The sequence below is a fragment of the Callithrix jacchus genome, chromosome 7, assembly GCF_049354715.1.
Source record: "Callithrix jacchus isolate 240 chromosome 7, calJac240_pri, whole genome shotgun sequence".
NCBI lineage: Eukaryota > Metazoa > Chordata > Mammalia > Primates > Cebidae > Callithrix > Callithrix jacchus.
This window is the reverse complement of record NC_133508.1, coordinates 22,257,113-22,269,060: the sequence shown is the minus strand read 5'-3', so window position 1 is coordinate 22,269,060 and position 11,948 is coordinate 22,257,113. Positions and strand designations below refer to the sequence as shown.

Below are 11,948 nucleotides of genomic sequence, written 5' to 3'. Positions count from 1 at the left end.
GCCACATGCCCTGTCACTCTGAAGTTCAGGAGTGCACACAACATCACTGCAAGTATCACAGCCAGTAGGAAAAACTTTTTGGATTATACGTTCAATAGTGTTACTTCACAAAGAAATCTATACCCACCCTGAATATTGCTTAGAACACTTGCTCCTAATAAAATGTTATCAAAAGAAAGAACTTACTGGTGTGAGCTGTTGAGAATTTAACAACTGCTGAAACTGCTGTTGATGAATAAGTATTTGTCTTTGCTGGTCAGAAAGTAATCCTAGTCCTGAGGCACTGAAAAATGATTAGAATTCTTACTTTTTACTACACCTCTAATGCTTTTTTAGAAGTTTAAAAATGAAAGACAACTAACTTTTCAATTTTTTTAATAACTGAAGTGAAATTTTTAATCCAAACGCCTTTTGGAAAAAAGTATATACAAATTATTTCTGTATATATACATGTGTACAGCTAAACAAGAACTTACATTATCAAGAAATGTTTTTTCTTTTTATTATAAAACAAATAGGCCCTAACTTATTTTATGAAATAGAAATATACAAGTGTTTCTAACAAGCATATGTAACAATTTATCTTTAAATATTCAAGAATAATTTAACCCACACTAAGTAAACACATATTTGAAACAAAGAACCCAGACATACTACTGATGTGACCTTTCCTTTTCTAATGGTCCCAGTGGGAAAACTAAACACCAACGTAGAGAGCTAGAGGAAATAGCTTTCTAGTACTGACTGCAAATCCATTTTAAAGTATTTATTCCCCAAAAGTATGTTTAATAACAACATAACTTTAGTTCCCTAGTATTGAACAAACATTCAGATGCAATTTCAGTACAATGAAACCAGTGAGTCTCACTTCCTGGGAAATCAGATAAATAACTGGCCTTTATCCTATATCAAAATCTTTGATTAAAACATTAAAAATATTACATAAATTTTAAGAAACTAATATTCATGTTATCTTTAAATTTATGATACAGGGATGCAATATACAAAGAAACAAGAAAAACTAGTATTTAAAAGTAGACATCACAAATTAAGACATGTCAGCACATAATACATTTAATGCTGTTCCTATAAGTGACTTAATTTCATTTTCATCTAAATTAAGTTTCAAAAATAAATGTACTCTGTGTAAGTGTACTTAAAAGTTTTGGCGGACTTGTTTTCTTAAGGTATATTTACAAAGGAACATATTGAAAGCCCCAATCTAAGGCACAGACAACACTGGTAATGTTATACTAAAAAACCCAAAACGTAAGTTTCTTACCTGTTAGTCAGTGTAGCTGGCATTGGATGTGTTGCATTAGGTGGTACAGTTGTGTGAGTGAGAGGGGTCGGGTTCTGGGATATTGTGACAGGAGTCTGCATAACCCCATTTAAAGCTCCTACAATGCCATTAATTGCCAGTTGGTTACCTGGCAAAGCTCCAATTATTCCACCCACTGCAGACACGGCAGGAATGGTGGAAGTTACAGGCTGCATTCCACTAGCTAGTGCCCCCACTGTCACACCATTGACCTGCTGAACTCCACTCACTCCTGAGCCTTGTTGAGCCGGACTCTGCCCAGCAGGAGGTGGGGTAGAAAGGGCCGATGAGCTGCTGGTGCTTTGTCCGCTGGAGGTTAAGTCCTAGCACAAGAAAAAAGAGAAACTAAGTTTAAAGAACACAGCAAAATTGTTTAAAATAATCTTAAACCATTTAAGGTAAAATACTATTTACAAGTAAATCACAGATGAAAATAACCACATGAAAATTACCTGATTTAATACAGGAAGAGAATTATCAGGTAAAAAGCTGTTTCCTATATGAGGGCTCTTACTGCTGTTCAAGGAATCAGTAGTAGGAGCTAGAATAATAAAAGACAAAAAGAAACCTATTTACCCTATTACATTACATTATGTGTAAGATTAAAGGCTTATTTTAAAGCTTATGCTGAAGCCTGTATCAAAACCACTTAAATATCAAGTCTTGCTATTCCTAACACTGATTTAAACAGAAAAAATATATATTATTTCTATTGAATACCTCGCTGTAAATCAATAATGAAATCATTAGACATTTAAGTAAATTTTACCATTACATTATAGACTAAGGAAGTTAGTTAACTCAAGTTGATCACTTAACAGGATTCTTTATGCCCTTCAAAAACAACCTATCCTTCCTTTTCTACATCTTCATATAACTGGTGACCAATTATTACTCACTTACAATGCAAATAACATTAAAAGCCTATTTTCCTTAGATCTAAAATAAATTATTTTCACACTTACCAGTCTGTGCTGAAAATGTGTGTATTTGATGAGACGGACTAGGATTTGCTGTTATTGTTGGAAAAGGCACTGAAAGCTGTGCATTCAATAACTGAAGCCGTTCCTTTTTGGCAGTCAAGTTTTTAATCTGTTCCTCTAATCTTCGGTTTTCAACTTGAAGTTGGTGTAATGACTTCAGCATTCCTAAAACTAGTACACATTTGGATAGCTTTTAATAATGACAAGTACATAAAGTATTTTACACATTGCCAGTAACTTTAGATATAAAATAGAACAGCAGGAAATTTGTAAAGTATTTCTAAATGATAAAATTGTGTTCCTCAATTTGTATGTGGATATAAATTTCCTATCTTGTATTTCTATAAGCACAAAGGGAAACTGTTCCTGGATGTACCTTCTGGAAACTTTATTGCCACATACCAAAAAATAAACACCAGCTTCAGGTAATCTTCCATTCTCAATGAAAAGTGATGACATTTTAATTTTCATAAAAAATAAGAGCCCATTAAAAACTGGTGTGCCTACCACTATTTTACATTAAAGTAATATAGAATGGTTAAGGATGGTACCAATACCCTTAACCAAAATAATGAGCACATGTTTTTGTGTTGTTCCATTTAAAGAAAGCTCTACCATCAGATGCCTGGCAGGAGGCCCCTAATCCCAGCTTCTCAGCATGTTGCTCTGCAGGTCACCCAGCAGGGAGCGCTGTGTGTGTGTGTGTGTGTGTGTGTGTGTGTGCCCAGCCACCTCTCCAGTCCTGGAGAAAAGCACATCCCCTGTAAACAGGCTGGCTTTCAGTCTGGCCCCATCATCTCAGGTGCTTCAATTCCTTCCACAACTTGGACCTCCCAACTAACAACACAGAACGTTGCTATGAGGATTTTTGAAGTGTCCGTCACTGTAGCCTATGTACTAAAAAGTTGTATTTGTTTAACATGACCTCAGGGTCTTCAGAAGACACAACTCCTCTGGTACAGACACATCTGGCCATTTCCCAAGTAAGTTAGCTTTTATCCCTCCCCTCCAAGATCCCACAAAGAAACCTTAGTGGGCCCAAATGAGATGCAATAAGACTAAGCTAAACCTATCCTCCAGCTATCCTGTTTAAAGGATTAGCCCGGCATGAATTTCCTCACGATTAGCATTTTTTGTGAGGGTACCATTCATAAAATACATACCAATTTATGGCACTTAGCTAATCAACAATAAGCAAAATATTTCAATAAAACGAAATACCACAAGTTTATTCTCCAAAATGATGAAAACCATGTGTTTTTTCCTAAAAATAAAACAAAGCCACATCTCCAGCTAACCACCACCTATTTTAACTCTGTATTTTTCACCCACAGCCCTAATACTTAAAATAGTAAAGATACTGAAATATCGATATACAATACATGCCCTGTATTCCAATAATGAGCATAATATATGCTAATTATAGATTTATTTTAGTAATTACTATTATTCTTCCAAATTATAAAATAAAGAAGCCAGCTGGCCATACCTGACTGTAGGTATTTTTTAAAAATAAATTCTCCAGAGGTGAGCAAGTTTTCTTCAAACAATTAGCCTAAGAGAAGAGAGTGCTCATGTACTTTCGTAGACTGATAAGAAAAAAGTACAGTGGAGACACATGGTACCAACATGTATAATCATGGTAAGCACCGAGATAGTGCTGTCTATGAGCCGGGCAGGGTCTCACTCCATCGCCAGGCTGGAGTGCAGTGGTGCAATCTCAGCTCACTGCAAACTCTGACTCCGGTTCAAGCGATTCTCCGGCCTCAGCCTCCCGAGTAGCTGCGATTACAGGCATGTACCACGCCCCCAGCTAATTTTGTTTCTGTATTTTTAGTAGAGACAAAGTTTCACCACGTCGGCCGGGATGGTCTCGATCTCCTGACATTGTGATCTGCATGCCTCAGCCTCCCAAAGTACTGGGATTATAGGCCTGAGCTACCGCGCCTGGCCTTTTTCATGTCATTTAATCCTCACAATAAGCCTCTGACACGGGTGCACTATTACACCCACTTGTAAAAACAGGAGACTAAGGAACTTTTAAAAACATGCCCAAGATCATACTATTATTAACAGGTAAAGATGGGATTCAAATCCAAGCAGTAACACTATAGAATCTCTTCTAATAGGATGAAAACCGACTTCTGCATTCGTCTGCCTATCTGTCCATCTGCTCATCCATCTTGATTTACATACAAGAAAATGAATACTTACTGTCACTAGGAGTACCCTGTTCTAATAAAAATTGCTGTCCTTCACTCCACTGCCTCTCCAAAAGCTGTTCTATGCTGGCTGCTACTGGAGGCAGATTTTCCAAACTGCTGTTGCCTGGTTGATCATAGCGAATCTGTAAGCTGCTTACAGGAGATCTGTTGAAAACATTAATTCTCAAGTTAAAAAGAAGGGGAATGCTTTTAAAGAGTGCAGTTTCTTACCTTAAGCTGACCCCTTTTCTCCTGTATGAGTTTTATAACACCAGGCTGCCTATGCCAGAAGTATCAGGTTCCTGGATTTAGAAAACCATAATCTACCCTAAAATTGAGTAATTATCATTCTTCCTCCCAAAATTATAGAACCAAGGGAATAGCTAGCCATCATAGATAATTAAAAACCACTAGAAAATACAAACATGCCACAAACAATCTCTGAAATAGGCTGTAAAATAACTTGGTTATGGCATTACAAGACAAAAGGGGGAAAGACAAAATTAGACTTAAAAACAACTTTCCAAAAGAGAAAAGGGTTCTACCATTCTGCCTTGATATATCTGCTATCACAATAACCCTGAACAATTATAATACTGTGAAAGGTATTTGAATTAATAACCAACTAAAATCTCAAATATCACTGATAAATTTTTAACAATCTTGAAGCAGCCTTTCGTTATAAATTAAAAATTATTCCTTTTCAAGTATTTTCACAAGAAATAATAGACCAAAGCAGTTTTTCTTTTTTTTTTTTTTTCATTTCTAGAGCTAGGGTCTCACTTTATCAGCCATGCTAGAGTGCTATGGTGAGATGATGACTCACCACAGTCTTGACCTTCTGGGTCCTGAGTTCAAGTGATGCTCCTACCTCAGCCTCCTGAGCATCTGGGACCACAGGAGCTACCACACCCGTCTTTTTTTTCTTTGGGGGGCTGGGGGGAAGGAGGGTGAGCTGGAGGAGACGGAGTTTCACCATGTTTCGCAGCTTAGCCTCAAACTCCTGGGCTAAAGTGATCCTCCTGCCTAGGCCTCCCAAACTGCTGGGAATACAGGCATGAGCCACCATGCTCAGCCCCCAAAGCAATTTTTATTTCATCCATTCATATGACTATTTCTAAAATGTCTTAGATCTGTACTTCAAATGATAATCACTGAATCAAACCTTCTAAAACAAACAGTACTTTTATTAAGATGACCATATAATTTATAAAGTAATAAATTAGTAAAGAACTTTAGAATTTCCAAAGAGTTTGTATGTATCTCATATGCTCTCCACAGCAAACCAGTGAGAAGTCAAAACCTGGTATAATGGCTCCCTTTTCAAATGAGGAAACAGGATAGTTTTAGTGATTTGTCCAAAGACACACTGCTGGTGAGGTGACAAGAACTGGGCTACACACTTCAGGTCTCCTAACAACCCATTAGTGTTCTTGATACTGCTTTAATATGCTTCTCTACAAAATGTTTGTGAGATGTTAAACAAATGGGGCTTTTTATTTCACATGTAAACATATGGGCTAAATACAGTTGGCCATCCCTCTACAAATAGTACATTATGCCAGGATAATTTGGGCTGTTACATTTCAGGCTGATTTCTAAAGAGTAATATAAAGTTGGAAACACATGCTAAAAATAATTTAGTATCATTTGTTAAGTCCCATTTAATGAAAAGGAAAAACTAGCAAAATAGCACTAAGATTTTTAATAATTTCTGGGTAACCTGTATGATATTTTAAGTTTAAAAGGGAGACAGAGAAATGCTTCTTCCACTAAATACTAAGCAAATATCCATTGGCTTTCTTTGAAAAGAAAAATAAAACATAGAATTCACAGTAGTCAGACACTTTTATCGCTGTGTTTTTCCAATGCCATGTTTCCAAAGAATGGATATCTGATTTTTTGCAGAGTTCAATCAGGGGTAACAATACTGATTTTAGTTCACCCAGGAATTATATAGGAAAAAAGGTACCACTAGATGTACCATTAGAAAATTATAAATTAAACAATTACTGGTTACTGAACTAATCTCTATGATAAAGATGTTCCTTAACAGACATTCCCCAAATATATCAGCAACACTATTACTTATGATCTGTCATCACATGAAAAGTTCATTTTGAAAAAAAAAAAAAAAAATTTTTTTTAGTAGACATGGAGTCTTGCCATGTTCCCCAGGCTGGTCTTGAACTCCTGGCCTCAAACAATCCTCCCAACTTAGCCTCTCAAAGTGCTGGGACGGGGCCGGGCACGGTGGCTAACACCTGTAACCCCAGCACTTTGGGAGGCTGAGGCGGGTGGATCACGAAGTCAAGAGATTGAGACCATCCTGGTCCACATGGTGAAACCCCGTCTCTTAAAAAAAAAAAAAAAAAAGTGCTGGGATTATAGGCATAAACTACCATGCCTAACTGAAATTTTCATTTTTAATCACATTTCTCCCATACTTGGAAGAAAGATCCCAGAACTGGCTTTTCTCTTACTCTCCATTCTTACCCACTCTAACACCATGCTTGAGGGAGGGTTCCTAAATTAAAGAACATAGAGAAAACAAAGAGAAGGCACAGAAGTGAAATAAAGATAGCTATCACCAAAGTTCCATTCTCCCCTACAAACAGACACAGTATCTCATACCACATTCTCCCCATTTAAAATGGAAGGAATACACAGTTCAGTAACCCCAAATATATTAATAAATTATTTTAATAAATGGTACCTGAATACTGTCATAAAATAATTTCAAAAAACTTGTAATACGTTTGTGATGACTGATTCAAACAATTTAAGAACTAGTAGGATTTTAGTGATCTACCACAGGACTTTACTGAATTAGGAACTAGAGAGTAAGGAATTAAGTGCTGTCCCTATAGCAGAGCTAAAACTGGAACCCAAAGTTGAGAGTCCTGGGTCTACAACTTTAAGAGATCTTAAGACTATTTTAAAAATCTAAAGAATTACTCGAATCAATATACAAGTAGTAAATATAAGAGAGTTTGAAACTGACTGAAAATCTAATGGTGTTTAAATTAATATTGAAATTAATTCAGAATCATTTTTCTTGACTGTCTAGACATACTTCTTATCTGTAGAATGCTTTTATAGCTTCACAAATGTACACTCTACTGATATAAGTTTCCAAATCTCAAACATTTCCTTTGCCTATACTTTGCAGTGTAAATAGCGCTTACCGTGGTGAGAGACTTCCTCTGGGTGAGCTTCCTCTGCCAACTAGGTTGCGGCTATTGTCTCCAAGATCTTGATCTGTAGTGTAAATATTTCAGAGCTGATAAAGTGACTCTCACTAAATAAGAGGTTTTCAACTCTGGCCCTGATTTTTCCTAAAACATACTTTAAACGTTTACCACTATCTTTGCAGTTCCTATGAAAGTAGAAGATCTAGCATGTTGCTAGTTTAGAATTGCTGAACTGTGGCATGTAAGGCGTTGTCCCTACACGTTTTTGTGGGTGTAGAAGGCCATGGATTATGTTCTGTTCTTTCATTCCTTTCTATTTTACAGCACAGAAGCGTGGTTTGCATTTGCTGTACCCTCCCCTCAGCCACTTTTAATTTCTACGGTTAAAGTAATGAATCACAGCTGTGGACAGCTAATCTGTATGCTTATCACAGCAAATCCGTATGCTTTGTATTTTTTAACACTTTGCATCCCAAGACAAGCCATAAAACACATTAACACAGACCTGCACACCAAGACTAACGCTGTGGTATTAGATAGACCCTTACTCCAAGAATAAAATTACATGTAACACTAAATTTCCAAACTAACAAAAACAAGTAGGAATCCAGAATACCGAATTTAAAAGAAGAAAAAATTAACTTTTCAAAATATTCTTTAGGTAATATCAAATATTTCTGTTTGAAAACTAACTTGTATTTCCCTGGCAGTTAGTTCCTTATAAAAATCACCCTATCTGGCCTCTTTCAAGGTTGTCCTTCCCTTATTCTGAGTTAGGTAACCTCTGACCCCTAAAGGGAAAAGACAGACGGATTCATTCTTGGTGAACTGCTAAATCCATTCCCTACCCCCAAGCAGGCATGACTACTTGGACATGTCAACCAGTCCTTAAGGATGGAATGGAATGAAACAATGCAAATCCAAGTGGCTCATTAAGACAGTACAAGAGACAAATGCAACAAAACGTCAACTGGTGAACATTCACAGGATTACTAAACACTGCAGAAATTCTCTAACAGGATTTTTCAACCAAGTTTGTGTGATACAGTTTCATGAATTATGCAAATAAAGGTTTAGGCTATTCACAGAAAAGCCCAGTGTTACATTACTTTCATTGCATAGAACTAAGAACTGAACACATCAATCACAAAAGTCACAGGAGACACTGCTGCATTCCTGCCTGCTGATGGCTCTGTTGAACATTTCCATTTCAGACAGTTAAAAAAAAAAACAACAACAAGCACATTGCTATTTTGCAGCAAAGCATACTATTTACTTCCAACTGTGATTCTTTTTTTATTGTAAATAGACAATTTGTAATTATATAAATCTGGAGTACAAATTGATGTTATGATATATGAATGTAATGTGGAATTTCAAAAATCAAGCTAGTTAACATATCCATCACTTGAAACAGTTAACATTTTCCAACTGTGAATCTGGTTTTAAGTACAATCCTCTATTAACCGCATTCCTACATGCTTTCAAATAAAATGAACCAAAAGGGGAAAAAACTTTAGAGTAGGTCAGAATAGAGTTTTAGAGTTTAGTAATTTTATTTATTTATTTAATTTTTTAAGGTGGGGTTTCACCATGTTGGTCAGGCTGATCTTGAACTCCCACCTCAGGTGATTCGCCCGCCTTTGCCTCCAAAGTGCTTGGATTACAGGCGTGAGCCACTTCGCCCGGCAGAGTTTAGTAATTCTTGAAAACTTACCTGTTTGATTGTTTTCAGACTGAGCTATAAGAGCTGCCATTGATGAATTTGGATTTAATCTATTGCCATACATATGAGACGGTGCCTGACTGAGAGAAGATCCAGATAAGGTATTTGCCTAAATGGAAAATATTACAATGATAAATGAATTATATTTGAAAATATATTAAAGTTTTCCCTCCTGGTAGATCTAGTAATTATATTCTCCAGCCTAAGAATATAAGCAAAATTTGTGACCTTCTGAAAAGCAAATTTCAACTCTTTCTTGTATTATCATTCCAACATGTCAATTCTTTTCAAAGTTACATAACTACAAATTATTAGTATTATTTTTGAGATGGAGTTTCACTCTTGCCCAGGCTGGAGTGCAATGGCCCAATCTCGGCTCATTGTAACCTCTGCCCTTCGGATTCAAGTGATTCTCCTGCTTCAGTCTCTCAAGTATCTGGGATTACAGGTGCCCACCACCAGGCCCAGCTGATTTTTTTGTATTTTTAGTAGAGACAGGGTTTTACCAGGTTGGCCAGGATGGTCTCCAAACTCTTGGCCTCAGGTGATCTGCCCCCCTTGGCCTCCCAAAGGGCTGGGATTACAGGCATGAGCCACAGCGTCTGGCCATAACCACAAGTTTTTTAAAAAGAAGGATTAGCACATTCAAAATTAACTATTCCTTTTTTAATTTTCAAAGTATCTAGCTGATACCAAAACCCAGTGGCACAGTAGCCATGTGGACATGCAAATAATTAATCTTATTAAACCATCCACAACATAAAAGCAGGTAGACAACAGATGTCTAACAAAATGCTTCAATCTCTTATATCACAAGCTGGCTAAGGAGGCCAAAAGTCCAACTTTTTTCTAGTATGTTAACTACACAGAGGTATTTCCATTGCTTAACTCTGTCATTAGTAAAACCTGCACACTATTTTGTTACTTCCTATTTTGATAGACTTGGAAGCCTGCTGCTTTTTCTGTTTTGTTTGGTTTTGTTTTTATTTTAAAAGAAAGCAAACAGGCATCCCAAGTATGTTTTCTATACAATGCAGGACTCAACGAATCACAGCTTTGCCCTGACCCCATATAAGGCACTGTCTTTTTGGCAGCAAGCCAGCTCTACTAACTGAAGAGCTCGTCTAAAGTTTGTAATTCATTCATGTTGTTAACCACAATTCTGAAGGCCTCTACTGGGACCCGTGCCAAACAAGCGAAAATGAACCCTTAAACAGATGAAGCTAAGGAGGCTGGCCAAAGTGTTGCGTAATCCACTGTAATAAAAATGCTTTCTTTGATGTGCACACTCTCTTCCACTTTCCAAGAATATTATGACCTTAAAATGTGATATTTTGGAGGCAAATTTCTTGTATACAAATTACTGTTACTCACAGAAGACTCTCACTGACCTGAAATAATTTTCAAACTTAACCACAATGTTAAAGTAGACTTGTTTTCCTATTTCATGAATGAAATCAAATTGAAGCTTTTATAAACTAAAATCATCACATAATTATTTTAGAACAAAACTCTTTAAAATATCGTCAAAGAACTGAAGCACTTCTATCATAAAGCAGCTGAGTAAAAGAACAAAAGACATAGGACTTTCGGACATGTATAACTACACACAGAAACTAAAACAACACAGTAGTTATAATAAGCAAAATAACACAGAGTAAGCTGTTTTTCTGGACAGACGCGCATTGTGACATTGCATCTTGGCCTTTAGCCCACTTACAAAGCATGAAATGTGCATTTGCAGTTCACAGAAACAGTTTCCAGAATGCAGAATCCTATCCTTGCTTTCCATTGTCTCAAAGTGCAAATTTTATAGTTCACACTTTAATGTGTAAATTAAATCTCTCAATTTCTGGGTTTTGTTCTTCCCCTTATTAAAAATAAGCAGACCAAGTATGTTGGTACTCTGAAGTCCCGTTTAACAATCAACTGTCCCTTTGGAAAAGGTAAATTATAACTTCAACGTGAAGATCGTGCTGTTCACTTACCATGTATTTAATAGTAGAGGGCACATAAAACACACAGTTCATAAACACAGATACAAATAAGATTTTTTCTCTCTCCAGAAGTCAATTCTTTGGGAATCTTAGGTATTCATAAAACAATATAGAATAAGAAAAATACAAACAATTCAGAAAAAACAGATGTTACCAATCCCATGTGGTAAAGCCTCAGATCCTAATACTTAAAAATAGCTTTTGCAGAGCCAATTTACTCTTACTGTAGACACAATTCTAAAAAAGATCCACTATACATTTAATGGATTAGAAGTAGAAAAATTAATTAGAAGAAGGAAGAAAAGGTCGTATCTTGAGACAGTTTGTTAGCAGCCAGAATTAACAACTGACCATAAGACAAGGGAGAGAAAAATACGACCAAGAGAGAAAGCAAAGTACAGAATGTGGGTGGGATGGTTTAAAGACCTTTAGGATAACATTCTCATTTTAGTGTATTAGTAACTTTATAAAGGGTACCTCTAGATGCCTTAGCCCTTCCAAAGCAAGGAAACACTCTCAGCCT

At 36.4% G+C, this 11,948-nt stretch overlaps 1 protein-coding gene across 50 annotated transcripts in view; it reads right to left on the bottom strand.

Moving 5' to 3' along the window:
• MLLT10 (MLLT10 histone lysine methyltransferase DOT1L cofactor) overlaps positions 1-11,948 on the bottom strand; it is a 245,921-nt gene that overhangs the window by 8,571 nt on the left and 225,402 nt on the right. For all 50 annotated transcript variants that reach the window (XR_013519574.1, XR_004745526.3, XR_013519576.1 and 47 more), the window contains 7 exons: positions 9,420-9,537; positions 7,697-7,769; positions 4,519-4,673; positions 2,287-2,475; positions 1,774-1,862; positions 1,283-1,644; positions 187-283 (listed from right to left, as the gene is read on the bottom strand). Coding sequence is in view for 40 of the 50 variants with exons in the window: in XM_035306915.3 (XP_035162806.1) it covers positions 187-283; positions 1,283-1,644; positions 1,774-1,862; positions 2,287-2,475; positions 4,519-4,673; positions 7,697-7,769; positions 9,420-9,537 (1,083 nt within the window). In the remaining 10 variants the exon portion in view is untranslated. The remainder of the gene's footprint in view (positions 1-186; positions 284-1,282; positions 1,645-1,773; positions 1,863-2,286; positions 2,476-4,518; positions 4,674-7,696; positions 7,770-9,419; positions 9,538-11,948) is intronic.